Below are 14,305 nucleotides of genomic sequence, written 5' to 3'. Positions count from 1 at the left end.
ACTCACCCTCTCTCTTCTTCCTCACCATCTCTCTCTGTAATGACCCAAATCCGCAGGCCCAGCAAGGCCCAATTAATTTGCAGAGAACTTCCTTATAAATTCTAGCCCCACACATTATTTTATTCAGAAAAGTCTAAGGCGTCGAACCACTGCAAAGTCTGAGCCGTCAGAGAGAGATATTGGGGAACTGTCTCAGCCACCGTCGACTGAGATCAGATCTGTCACGCTGCCGCCGTCTCACGCCCTAGGTAATCCGTGAACCGCTTTTCCGATTGGTTAGGTGTTGACCGTTTAGTAAATCGTCGATATCTCTCTAACCATTGGGTTTCTCGCGATTTCAAGGCCACTAGTGTGTTCGGGACGTCGAGACGAGTCCGGGGCAGAAGTTTCAGCCGGAGATCCGACGCGACGCGCCCACACGCGCAGGAGGAAGATCCGTGTGTGAATCTCACGCGCCACCATCTCCGCCGGACGTTCGCCGGAGCCACCGTAGCCGGCCACCGTCCGTTCGCCGCCAGGAAGCCGCCGCTGCATCGCCGCCGCTTCTCCGCTGCCGCCGGTGATTTTCCGTTAAGCCACCACCGTCGTTGGCCGCCGCCGGCGACCGGTCTACGGCGACTCGTCGGTCGACACGCCGGTAACTCGGTGACTCGGCCAAGTTGACTCAGCGAGTCAAGCCGTTGACTAGTCAAGCCGGTTCGGTTAGTCAATTGATTTTATTATTGATTAAACCGATCGGTTATTGGGAATTGGTTTGGTTTGGATTAAACCGAGTTGAAATTAATTTTAATCTGGTCCAATTGAAATCGAATCCGGTTATGAAAAACCGATGGTTCAATTCAATTTCAATTTGGTCAAGGGTTGATCGGCTTGGGTCAGAGTAGACCGGGTTGACATTTGACCAACGGGTTGACCTTTTGACCAGATCGCCGGTTATCTGTTTTGGACCGTTCGAAGGGCGTTCTAACTTGATTTTTTCCCCAAATTTCAGATTTGTAGTTTGTTTGAGCAGCTGGAGTTCATAGCTATCACTTTTCCACATTGCTAAGTTGAGAGTCTATTCCGTAAATCCCGTACCAGTGTAAAATTCTCCCTATGTTAGTCTAGATTTCGAATCATGATCCGTCTGTTTGAATTGAGTCGTGAATGTTAGTTAGTTCATTCATTGTAAACTGGAATTAGGGATCTAGAGGATTCAACCGTTGATTTGATTGTGTGATGTTAAGAGATGCTATATATATATGTATGTATACATAGTTATGAGTAGGGACTATGTGAGAGGGCGGGGGTCCAGAGATGTCTGGACTAGCGACGCAGCTTTGGTGGGCGGGGGCTCAGAGACATCTGGGCTAGCGACGCTGATTGTTTGGGGCGTGGGTACAGGGACGTTTGCATTCGACGCAGATTTGGAGGGCGGAGGTAGAGAGACAGACTGTACTAACGACGCAGCGTATGTATATATATATATATATATACGTATGAGGAGATGCGGGGTGTATGGACTAGCTATATGCCATTATCGCATTGTTTGTGTTGTATTTGTGTGATGCTTTAGGCGTCTTGTTTGTTCATGTTAGAGCTAAACTTCTATAGTGGGAGTTCTATTATTCAAGTCAGTGGTTTGCGTGTTTAGCATTCCATACCTCACGGAGTAACTCTCCTGTTACTCACCCCTCCTATTCCTTTCCCTTTCAGGTGAGACTGACGAGCAGGAGTGATTGCTATCGGATTGGTACTTTGGGAATTTTATTTTTTTCTTTTTCAGACTTGCAGATTTTATGGTTTTATCAGTATTTTCGGAATTTATTATGTTATCTGGATTTATGGCTATTTATTGGATTCATGACTTTGGAGTTGACTTTTGAGAAGTAATAAATGGAGATTTCAGATTTTTTATTTATTTAAGTTATTTTGGAAAATACGGGTGTTACACTCTCCTTCCTCTCCATTTCTCTCCTTCCTCCCCATCTATTTCCTTGCTCATCCCTTTGTATCCTCTTCCTTGCCCCTTGCTTATCTCTCTGCGCCCACATCTCTACAAGACCTCATCCTCGCCCCTTTGATGATCCTTCATTGTGACTATCTCCTCTCCCTATCTACTCGCACTTACTTCTTTGCTCTTGATTATAACCCTCTCCTCCTTGCCTTTTTATCCTCCTTGACATGCTCCCACAAATGTGCTCATCTTTCTTGTAAACAACTAGCCGTAAAGCATTTTTCGAAAAGTATTCGAAACCCATTGTTTCCGTAAAAAAATGGTCAAACGTTGAGTCAAAAAAGTTAAATTGTTAACACTAAAAGATATTTTCAACGAAAAGAAATCATTTTTGTCATTACATAAACTAACATCATAAAAACCGCAGTTCTGAACGAATGAACGAAAACAGCAAAAAAAATTTTTAAATGACATAAAACATAAAATGGCCTAAATCATAAAATGGCCAGCAATGACCTTAAAAAAACAGTCCGTGATAATCAAAATTGTAACGAAACTCAAATTATTGATGGTATATTTTCTCGGAGAGGAAGAATGAATAAAAACGAGAAAATGAAAACTTTTGAACAAGATAAACGTGAATCTTAGAGAAAAGAAAGAATCCAAGAATGGAAAGTTGATAAGTTCAAATCTACAAGGAGACGGCCAACCTAGATAGTAGTATGTAAACAAAGGTTTAGACCAGTGGCAGAGGAAATGAAGGAGTAGGAGGGTCAATTGACCCCTATAAATTTTTAAATTTTGTTTAATATAAGCTTATAAATTGTGGGTTTGAACCCCTTGTTTTTTATGAAATCTCTAATAAATTTATATATATATATATATGATTTTGACCCCATTGAATTTTGTGCTATCCCGCCACTGGTTTAGACAGAACAATTAGTCTTTCTATTCACGATTTCTTAGATTCCACATTCTCTACATAAGTGCATCCGATTATTTTTAGGAAATTAGTTTTAGGTGGTCTTAGTCTAGCGAACCTAACTTAACTGATTTTCTGCTGTGCTTTGTTGTTTTATTGCATGTATCTGATTAGTAGACGAATTTGTTAGTGCAGTGACGACTGAGTTTTAGAAGCTGAAGAAAAACAATTTCTCAAGGTTTTCATGTACCAGTCGTGAAGTACTACATGAAGTCGTACATGAAGTGCTACATGAAGTGAAGCTGAAGTGAAGCTGTGTATCTGACATGAAGACTGGACTTGGAGCCGACGTAGAGCTAAAATACAAGATACTTGGAGGCTAAGCAAGTTATGATTTACCTTGGAAAAAAGGTAAATCATTAAGGAAAGATTTCCAAAAGACTTTGAAGAAGATTTGGAAATATTCCATAAAGGAAGATATTGTAATATCTCTTTCTTGGGAAGTTGGCTAGGGCAAGCCACGAAATCTACAAGTATAAGTAGACAGAGACGTGCCTTGGGATAGGTACCACCTCAAGACAAGGCCGTAAGTATAAAGGCTTTGGTGTTGAATTAGAGTAGACACAAAGCATAAGGGCTAGGGGTCATGAGGAGATCAGAGGGGTTCTTGGGTTAGTTTGATCTAGGAACGTGTTAGGCTAGTGTCTCTGTCTGAGTGTGACATGTTAGTCAATTCGGAAGAGAGCTAGTAAGACACTTTATCTATGTAAAGATAAACATTCATTATATCCTGCTGTAGTACTTTGTGAAATAAATAAAAGCATTGTACTTGTATGTATTACTCTTTGTAACAGATTCGTCTTACACTTTCAAGTGGTATCAGAGCGGGTCACTTAAGTCACTGGTGAAGATCCTGAAGGCAAGAGGGAATACTGAAGACAGAGTACAGCAGGAAGCATGGTGGTTGAGCATAAGCAGTGTCTGAGCGCTGAAGGAGTGTATGGGCGCTGAAGCAGTATATGAGTGATGTATTCTAAAACTCAATCATCAGGGGGGAGATTGTTAGTGCAGTGACAACTGAGTTCTAGAAGCTGAAGAAAAACAACTTTTAAAAGTGACCATGTACTAGTCGTGAAGTATTAAATGAAGTCGTACATGAAGTGCTACATGAAGTGAAGCTGAAGTAAAGCTGTGTACCTGACATGAAGACTGAACTTGGAGTCGACGTAGAGCTAAAATACAAGATACTTGGAGGCTAAGCAAGCTATGATTTACTTTGGAAAAAAGGTAAATCATCAAAGAAAGATTTCCAAAACACTTTGAAGAAGATTTGGAAATATTCCATAAAGGAAGATATGGTAATATCTCTTCCTTGGAAAGTTGGCTAGGGCAAACCACGAAATCTACAAATATAAGTAGATAGAGACGTGTCTTGGGATAGGTTCCACCTCAAGACAAGACCGTAAGCATAAAGGTTTTGGTGTTGAATTAGAGTAGACACAACATAAAGGCTAGGGGTGAAGTTAGAAGGGTGTTTGGGTTAGTTTGATCTGGGAACATGTTAGACTAGTGTATATGTCTGAGTGTGACATGTTAATCAATTTAAAAGAGAGATAGTAAAACATTTTATCTATGTAAAGATAAATTTTTATTATATCTTGCTGTAGTACTTTATGAAATAAATAAAACATTGTAGTTATATTTATTACTCTCTGTAACAGACTCGTTTTGCAATACATAATTCTGTATAAAAGAATTACGTTGGATTTGATCATGGAAAGAGATACTTGACAACCTTTCATAAAACATGGAGAGAACCGTATAAAAACTATGATTTGACCCGTTGTATTTTGCTATTCAAGCTGACCAGTTCATCAAAAAGAAGATAATTATGACCGAGTCGGTCAGACCGACTGAAGCAAGACCACGTGGACAGCACATGGCAAAAACACCGGTTCAAGAAAAAGTAAACCGAGACATCTAGAATCAGCAACCCGGTAAGCCTCGAATATTAGCGAGAAAGATTAATAAGAAAGGACGTGGCATTTATAGCCCCAACATAAAAAGGTCTTTGTTGCTCATTTCATTCATCAACAACAACAACACGTTCTCCTGACTTCTCTCCGATCTAGGGTTTGCTCACACCGACAACGATGATCCAGCTCCTTTACTCGGTGATCTTCGCCGAGATGGCGTTGATCCTCCTTCTCCTCTTCAAGACGCCTCTCCGAAAGCTCATCATCCTCACCTTCGATCGCATCAAACGCGGCCGCGGCCCCGTCGTCGTCAAAACCATCGGCGCCACCGTCTTCGTCGTTCTTATCTCCAGCGTCTACAGCTTGCTTAGTATCCAGCGCCGATCCGAGGATGGTGCCGTTCTCAATCCTACTGATCAGGTCCTCGCCTCCAAGCATCTTCTCGAAGCTTCTCTTATGGGTAAATTAACTTCGATCTCTTAAAATCAGTAACAGTTAGTTTCTTAGATTCGATTGTTGACTCCATTAGAGAGGAACTGATTTGACTTATCGATTAGAACACGTAACAATCTATCTCTGTGGCGCTGATTCAACAATTTGAAATTGGTTTCTTGATATAATTATATTGATCTGCTTTAATGGGTGTATTGTAATCATTAACATTCACATACCAATCTATTTTTATTTTGGTTATTAAGCGTTTTATCAATCAGTATATGTGCTCAGAGGATTTGTTTGGGTGTTGAGGAGTGTAGTTAGTGGAATATCATGATCAATATGAGTTGACATGAGCTTTCAAGAGGATGAGATCTCATTTGCTTGGGGGCTGGCTACTCTCTTTTTTCTTTTATTGTTACTGAACATTTTATATTTCAGGGTTTGTGCTGTTTCTTTCGCTAATGATTGATCGACTACACCATTACATAAGAGAGTTGCGGTTGCTGAGGAAGACAATGGAGACCGCAAAGAAACAGAACAGAAGTTTCGAGGATGGCAAAAACACGAATGGGGAAGAAGTTAAAGCGCTTGGAGAAGAAATCGCAGTGTTGAAGGCGAAGATCAAGAAATTAGAATCTGAAAGTGAAAGCAAAGGCAAAGAACTGAAAAGTGCACAAGCTGAAACAGAGGCTCTGAGAAAATCAGCTGATGGGTTTCTGATGGAGTATGATAGGCTGCTTGAGGATAATCAGAATCTCAGGAACCAGTTGGAGTCTATCGGCCATAGCCCAGAGGGAAAGAAGAGTATGTGAAACAGAGAAATACAATGGTATAATATGTAATATTTTCTTTTGTAGAGCCCAAAGAAACTTTAGGATATCTGGATTTCTGATTTTTGCGTTCATGCATTATGATATCATCTTCTCATCTTTGAAAATAGTTTAATGTGTGTTTTGATATATATAGTAGACATGAATTCGGTATATTTATGAATCCTAATTGAGAAAATCAAATGACATAAGTAAACACATAGGTTCTAAATTAATCAACACAAAGTGAATATAATTGATTAGATTATGTATTTTACGCTGTTGTAGCGAGAGATTTGTTGTATAGCTTTTTCAAGTGATAGACATTTAGATTTTCGTTCAGATTTAGTAATTTTGATTTTTAGAGTTAGAAATTTATATATGATTCAGATATTTATAAATTTTGGTTTGAAATTGGATTGGATTTGGGTTGAATTATTGCAGATTTGGTTTAGATTCAAGTTCGGATACCTATTTTAATTATGTATTTTTTTAATAAAAATTCAAATATACTTTATCTTCGAAATCCAAAAACAAAATTAATATAAAATATAAAAATTAAATAATTTCAGACTAAATACTTAACTTTACATAAAAATAGTCCAGTTTAAATATTTAGATGGAGAAAAATATATAGTTTAAGTATTTTGAACATATTTTGTTATTTTATATATTTTATATTAATGAATATCTAATAGATATAAAATTTAAAATAACTGATATATTTAAATATATAATTATGTTTTAGATATTTTCGGTATCCAAAATATTTCAGTTAAGATCAGATTTAGATTTGGTTATCCAGATATTAATTTTTTTTAGATCCATTTGAGTACTTTATCAATTTTAGTTTGTGTTTAGTATTAATATTAAATCAAGTTCGGCTCGATTCTTCAGATCCAAATATTTTACCTAGATTTACTTTCTTGAACAAATATAAAGAAAAATAATAAATGTAAAATTAATATGTTAGGCTTATTTTACATACATAATGATTGGACCACACTTTAAAAATACCAATAAAAATGCTTGAGCATTGTGTCAATATTATTGGACTTGTTAAAAAATTGACATAGTCTATAACCAATAACGTGTTCTTTCTTATAAAAATTCTTGGTAAATATGATAAAACACTATACAATGGAGTGAAATAGGTTAGAGTTGCGTCAAAAATAATGTGATATCTTCACTCGGTACATAAATTCTATTTTTAAATTGATTTCCCAAATTTTATTTTCTTTTAAAGCTTTTATGATTTCTGATTTTCTTAACAATTTTATTATGTTTCTAACTTTTAGTTTGATATGAAAACTCTGTAAAGAAAAACAATATTTGGCTAAACTAAAAATCCAATTTTGTGTTGTGTTTTTCACTTTAATTTCCTTAATTCATAACCAATCACAATTATTTGTTGCTTTCGTATGCATAAACTTTAACCATGGCCAAGTTCAGCAAGATACGTGATGTGATCTTGGCAAGCAAAAGAACTGATGCAACTAAGGAGATACAACAGCTTGTACCAGAACTAAGGGAAGTCAAAGAATGCGACTCGGTGGATGCTGCAAAAGGGATGCAATCCAGTGGATACGATTCTGTAGATACAACTGAGTGGATGCAACCCCGTGGATGCCATTCTGAAGATTTACACATACCACTTGGTCCGATGACTCGGTCTAAGCAAGCAAGGTTGCAGGAAGCTCTTCACCAACTCCTATACACTATCCAGGGCAGTCTAGAGTGTGCTGATCCAACCACACTGGTTGTGATTCAAGCCACCTAGCTCATTCATCGAGAGAGGTGTTGTGACTTGCACTCTTTTCCTTGGTTTGGTTTTGTCCCACTAGATTTTCCAAACAAGGTTTTTAATGAGGCTTGGACACAACACTACACATGATCCTCTTGATGAAACCATGCCCATTTCTTATCCCATTTTTCGTCCATGAAGAATTATCCATAAGTCTATCTTTTAAATTTGAACTTTAGTCCTTATTTTCATTAATTACGTTGTGTTTCCAAAAAGTTGTGCATGTACAGTCTTCTTCTCTATATATTATGGACGAAATTCTTCAATAAAATCATCAAACTCTTTTCTAATAAAATTATCTCTGAATCTTGTTTGATCAAAGCTTGTCTAGTGTATTTCGGATTCATCCTTACATTGCAAGCAAAATCCGATAGTCTGAGAGCCAATTCCGCAACTCTTAGAAGTATCATCTCATTCTACTGCTTATTTTCATCATCACAATCGTTGGAGAACATTCAGGGACGTGATCAATCTATCCAGGATCACTTCAATACGAAACTATCAATTTCTAAAAACATTTTCATTCCGACATTTTAGTTGATGTGAATCTCAATGATTTTGTAATTTATTTATTTCAGCAATGATACTATTCAGTACTTGTTCGGAGAGAACTTTAATTTACTAATACAAATGTTAAAATATGAAAACTAAAAATGAGCTGATTAAAAGAAATTAGGGTGTGAACACATTAAATTGTTTGCGATTGAGTTAAGAAAATTAGTGTGTGCACACATTAATTTCTAAATGATTGTAATGCTGAAACGTAAGCATTCTAAAATTGAAATTATTGTGAGACAGACGCGTTAATTTGTGTGTGAATGCATTTATTAAGAATGGTTCTCTTTTAATATATAAGTGATTTGTTGATGATTATTTCACGTTTCCATAGATAGATCATTACCTAGTTTACCAAAGTCAGATATTGTTCATACATTCAGATCTGAAGGAGAACTCTTTTGGATACATGGGGATACAATCACACCTTAACTAGGTATTTAGCAACAGCATTAACCAGTGACAGACCCAACGTAATATTTAACCGGGGTCAAAATGATTGTTTTGCTTTATTTTTTCCATTTTTGTTTTTAATGAGTACGTAATTACAAAAATATCCTTCTTCATCTTTCCCAATTTCGACCTCCAAATCCTAAATTTCGAATCTCATCATTTTTTCACGATTCACCACGATTTCAACCTCTTTTCTTATGATTTTGTTCAATTGTAATGGGATTTCAACCATAACTATGATTATAATCTGAAAATGTTTTTAAATATTTATTTATTTTTATTTTTTTGAAAAAATCTGAATTTTAGGAGAAATTGGTCCAATCTGCCAAGGTGCACAGCTGAGTAACGTTTAAGCGCAGAGTAAATGTCCGATTTGCCCGCGTTTTAGAACAGGGACATTTTCTAAGGAACCGCGACACTGCCACCAGACTAAAAACAACGAATTGGTGTATATTGATCTACTTGACCATTGTTTGTTAGAACTTGAGACAGGTCATAGATTTGTACCGTCAGCCGATGAGTAAAAAAGTACAACTGTTAACATTCTTATTTTAGTTGTTTTTTTTTTTTTTTAAAGCATTCTTATTTTAGGTTTTAAAGCATATATAGATGTTTGCTAGAGGAAGAATAAACCCTCCAATAAAGCCTCTCACCCATTTTTGGCATTTTACCTGATTCCTAGCTAGAGATAAATTCTTTTGTTGCTGCCATCTCTAATCCGGTCCTCTTCCTTCCATTTCTTTTCTTTAATCTTTTTTTTCTTTACAATCTAAACATTTCTCTATTTTTCGATGATAATGTTTTGAAGAAAAAGAGCGTTAAGAATAAGAAGATTTTTACCAAAAAAGAAAAAAAAAAGATTCATGCAGGAAATGTATTTGTATAATCAATAAGAAAAAGTGTGTTTGTGTTTAAAAATAATAAAAAGATGACGACTGGTGGTGGAAAGGGAGAGAAGATATTGGTTTCGGTAAGAGTAAGGCCGCGGAACGACAAGGAAAAGACGAGGAACGATATCTGCGATTGGGAATGTGTAAACAACACAACCATAATCTGCAACAATAATTTGCCTGAGAGATCTCTCTTCCCATCTACCTATACATTTGGTAACATGTTAAAAGCTAAACTTAACCATTTTAGAGTTAAGGATGCTAAGAAAACAAGTTTTGAATTTTTTGTTACAGACAAAGTGTTTGGATTTGATAGCCCCACAAAACAAGTCTATGAAGATGGAGCCAAGGAGGTTGCTCTTTGTGTCCTCGAGGGAATCAATTGTAACAACGAATATTAACCTTACCAATGATTTGATTTGTTCTTGTCTCAATGAGTTTGGTTTGACACATTTTTTTGCAGCAAGCATTTTTGCGTATGGACAGACAAGCAGTGGGAAGACGTACACGATGAGTGGCATCACTGAATTCGCAATGAATGATATTTTTTGTTACATTCAAAAGGTTTGACATGCTCTCCCTATTTGTATATGAATATGATACAATAGTTATGGACTAAGGTTGTAAATATTCATTAATATTTTTAAGTTTTATATATGTAGTAACAAGAAATAATATAAAAATTTCAAGACCTTTTACTCCTTTCTTCCTTGATGAGCACAAAACCAACCCTCTTCTTATTATTTGTTTTCCTTCAGCATAAAGAACGGGAATTCACTCTCAAGTTCTCTGCAATCGAGATCTACAATGAAGCTGTGAGGGATCTCCTTAGTGGAGATAATAACCAGTTGAGGCTTCTAGATGATCCAGAGGTTAGTTATATCACTTTCTTTCAGATATTATGCCATACATTCTCTCATATTGTGTTTGCTTCACCAGAGAGGAACCGTCGTTGAGAAACTTATTGAGGAGACCCTCCGAGACAGAACCCATCTAGAGGAGCTTCTTTCAATTTGCGAGAGTAAGTAACACTCCCTGACTTGTATTATTATTTTTTTAATGATGAATGTTGTTAACTTATGAACCTATGTTGTCATTGCAGCTCAGAGGAAGATTGGAGAAACCTCATTGAATGAAACTAGCTCCAGATCACATCAGATTCTCCGGCTGGTAATCTCAACTTAACTATATTGTTTCTTCGATTCTCTCGAAAGCTATAGTGCTATGCTAATTCTTTTCATTTCGTGCAGACTATTGAAAGCTCTGGTCGAGAATTTTCTCTAGAGAGCTCCAGAACTCTTGCTGCATCCGTGGTATGATGATGAGCAATGTTTGTGATTTAATGAGTTTTTTTTTTTTGTCATCTTTCTTTTCTCTGATGTCAAAATGTCTTTGGATTATCAAGTGCTTCGTTGATCTGGCGGGAAGTGAACGTGCTTCTCAAACTTTATCTGCTGGTGCAAGATTGAAAGAAGGTTGTCATATAAACCGGAGTTTACTTACTCTTGGAACCGTCATCCGCAAACTAAGGTTCGGTTTTCGTTACTTATTAAGATCCTCTTCTACCAAAGACATGTGTGTATTATAAACAGGCAGTCTCATTCATTTTGAAACACAGTAAAGGTAGAAACGGCGGGCATATACCATATCGAGACTCGAAGCTAACTCGAATCCTTCAGAACTCTTTGGGAGGAAATGCGAGAACAGCTATCATATGTACAATGAGCCCTGCACGTAGTCATGTTGAACAGTCAAGAAACACACTTCTCTTTGCAACATGTGCTAAAGAGGTGACGACAAACGCTCAGGTCAATCTAGTTGTGTCAGAGAAGGCTTTGGTGAAGCAACTGCAACAGGAACTTGCTCGAATGGAGAATGAGTTGAAGAACATAGGATCTTCTTCTTCTGCAGGCTCTGAGTTCTATTCATTGCTGAAACAGAAAGAGGAAGTCATTTCACAAGTGATTCATCTCTCTCTCTCTCTCTCTCTTCTTAGTACATTCTTCTTATTTTTCTAACTATTAAAACTGCAGATGGAGGAACAAATGAAAGAACTAAAATGGCAGCGTGATGTAGCGCAATCTCGGGTGGAGACTTTGCTTAAAGCAACAGCAGAAGAGCGGTCTTCTCGGATGGATGAACATTCAATGTTAAGCTCCATGGATTTTGATGCAGATCTTCGAAGAAGAAGCTATGATTCAATAGATATTGGTGAGCCTAGTACCGTTAATAACTTCACCGAGAGGAACTTTGAGCTTTTCGAAAACCCTGAAGAAGATGATTTCTTGGTGGAAGACAATATTCCTCAGTTTTCGAGGTACAATCTGTACAATGGCTGGGAGGAGATTGTTCAAACAACCAACAACCAAAAAGTGGAAGGTGAGCAGAGTTGTGTCCAAGCAGAACCAGTGGAAAGCCATGACGACATTGTTGATAAGAAAGCTGTGTCTGAGGTTCTCTCACCCAGAAAAGAAGAAACTGTATCATCTCCGGAATACCAACCAAGCGATAGCTCGTTAATGGGTAATAATGAGCAAGAAGAGGTGGAGATTAGCACTCCTGCCGAAAAGGAAAACGTTGACTTATCGTCTCCAAATGCTAAGCCTGAGACCTCGGATTTGGAGATGAGATCATCAGTTGAAGTACAAGAAACACAGAAATTTGTGAAGGAAGACGAAGAGGAAAAGAAAGAAGAAAGGATGACAAGTTCATCAACAAAGCAAGCTGAAGAATGCTCAAATAAAGAAGAAGAAGAAGTTGCTCAGCCAGAGCAGCAAAATTCACTCCCTACAAAGAAGCAATGTGAAGAGACAGTCGAAGTGGAATTAGTACCTGATGGTGCTAAGCTAGATGAGGATGATAAATATTATAGCGAATCATCTGTCTACATGTCAGATGATGTTGACAACAGTACATACGAGGCTTTGAAAGAAAAGGTAAAGGAGATGCAGAAGAAAATTGAATACCTTATGAGTATGCACACAGCAGAACAACAACAGTCACCCTGCTTCAGAAGAGACTACAAGAGTCCGGAACTTTTCACTACAAAAAGAAGCCGAAGTTGCAGAGAGAATCTCTTGTGTGTTAGATCTCCTCTATGGTTTGATAACTTGGAAGCTAGTAACAATGCCTCACCTTCCTGGAGGGCTAGGGAGTTAAATGCATCTCCTGGACGACCCATGAACAAGACTACCAGCATTTCCTTTGATTCAGGGAGCTCTATGAGTTCTACACCCATTGATGCGCAAAGCCTGAAAGACTGTGATCCGCAAACGGACAATAGCTTCCAAGAATTTGTAGCAGGTCTCCAAGAAATGGCAAGGCAGCACTCACTTGACTCGACACCTGGGCTAGATTATGGAATTGAGATCAAGCCGGAAAGCCCTGCAAATGCATTGCCAAATGATCAATTAGAGAGAGAGCAGGGTGATGATTTGGTGAGTGAAATCTTTTCTTTCCTTTGAACTCTTTTTGTTGGGAAGATAAAAGATTGCATCCTTTCTTAAAAGTTTAGATGATCACCAATTGCAGGTAGAAGACGCAGTACCTAAGGAAACAGATTCCTCCACAGAGACTTTCCCAGATAAAGGACAATATACAAGCAACTTATCAGACTTTGAGAGACAGCAACGGCAAATAATTGAGCTTTGGGCGGTATGCAATGTACCACTGGTTCACAGAACCTACTTCTTCTTGCTCTTCAAAGGTGATCCATCTGACTATGTTTATATGGAAGTTGAACTCAGAAGGCTATCTTTTCTGAAGCAGACGATAAATAATGACACGGAAACATCAAGGTCTTTTTTGAACAACCTGCTTCAGTGACCCACCAATTAAGTATTATGCTAACCACTTCCTATATATGTTATCTAATCAGGACACAAACGGTGAAGGCACTCACACGCGAGAAGGAATGGCTTTCAAAACAAATACCAAAGAAATTCCCATGGAACCAGAGAATAGAACTCTACCGAAAATGGGGCGTGGAGGTGAACTCAAAGCAGAGAAGTCTGCAGGTGGCGTGCAAAGTGTGGACCAACACACAAGACACGGAACACATAAAAGAGAGTGCTTCTCTTGTGGCAAAGCTGCTTGGATTTGTTGAGGCTAGTCGAATGCCGAAGGAAATGTTTGGCCTCAGCTTGTTACCGGGAACCGAGAACGTAAAATCATCTGGCTGGAGATTTACCAAATCTTTCTCCAGTATGCGCTTGACCGGATCATAAAAAGGGCACATACACAGTTCCTGCTCATAAAATTGTGGAAGGATTGTATGTAAAATAACTAAATTTCTAGACGTCAAACCGCAAGAAAATTAATCTTTGAATTTTTTTTTTTTTTTTTGTGATTCTAACTTAGAATTTTTTTATCCTCTTAAATTTCTTAATCAAATTTAATTGCTCGATTGGTGAGTCCCACAATTACAACATAGGCTGTAACTGGAAATAGATTTAATGAATGCTATGAACGAAAGGAATTAAAAAAAATGGAATGTCAAAGTTGGAATGATACCACTTATGGA

At 37.6% G+C, this 14,305-nt stretch overlaps 1 protein-coding gene across 3 annotated transcripts; it reads left to right on the top strand.

The window, feature by feature from the left end:
- The first annotated feature begins 1,401 nt into the window (after positions 1-1,401).
- LOC103848550 (kinesin-like protein KIN-7J) lies at positions 1,402-14,259 on the top strand. 3 transcript variants are annotated; one of them, XM_009125433.3, is made up of 13 exons: positions 1,402-5,294; positions 5,711-9,999; positions 10,078-10,167; positions 10,247-10,347; positions 10,542-10,655; positions 10,723-10,804; positions 10,886-10,953; positions 11,034-11,096; positions 11,189-11,313; positions 11,402-11,744; positions 11,817-13,220; positions 13,315-13,580; positions 13,661-14,259. In XM_009125433.3, the coding sequence occupies exons 2-13, from the start codon at positions 9,822-9,824 to the stop codon at positions 14,007-14,009; spliced, it is 3,183 nt and encodes a 1,060-aa protein (XP_009123681.1). In that variant the 5' UTR covers positions 1,402-5,294; positions 5,711-9,821; the 3' UTR covers positions 14,010-14,259. The 3 variants fall into 3 exon arrangements, with proteins under 3 accessions (XP_009123681.1, XP_033141270.1, XP_009123682.1); XM_033285379.1 differs by having other exon boundaries at positions 5,711-10,167; XM_009125434.3 differs by lacking the exons at positions 10,078-10,167; positions 10,247-10,347; positions 10,542-10,655; ... (6 more) ...; positions 13,315-13,580; positions 13,661-14,259 and having other exon boundaries at positions 4,916-5,294; positions 5,711-6,257.
- Positions 14,260-14,305: the final 46 nt, after the last annotated feature.

The sequence above is a fragment of the Brassica rapa genome, chromosome A02 (genome assembly GCF_000309985.2).
Source record: "Brassica rapa cultivar Chiifu-401-42 chromosome A02, CAAS_Brap_v3.01, whole genome shotgun sequence".
Taxonomy (NCBI): domain Eukaryota; kingdom Viridiplantae; phylum Streptophyta; class Magnoliopsida; order Brassicales; family Brassicaceae; genus Brassica; species Brassica rapa.
The sequence above is the reverse complement of the archived record's forward strand: the minus strand, read 5'-3'. Positions and strand labels throughout refer to the sequence as shown.

What these genes read in the sequence shown, in the direction of transcription:
- LOC103848550 (XM_033285379.1), top strand. Translation starts at nt 9,822, where the DNA reads ATGACGACTGGTGGTGGAAAGGGAGAGAAGATATTGGTTTCGGTAAGA. An exon ending in TTTTTTGTTACATTCAAAAG is followed by an intron (nt 10,348 to 10,541) that starts GTTTGACATGCT and finishes GTTTTCCTTCAG; the next exon opens with CATAAAGAACGGGAATTCAC. An exon ending in GAACTCTTGCTGCATCCGTG is followed by an intron (nt 11,097 to 11,188) that starts GTATGATGATGA and finishes TGGATTATCAAG; the next exon opens with TGCTTCGTTGATCTGGCGGG.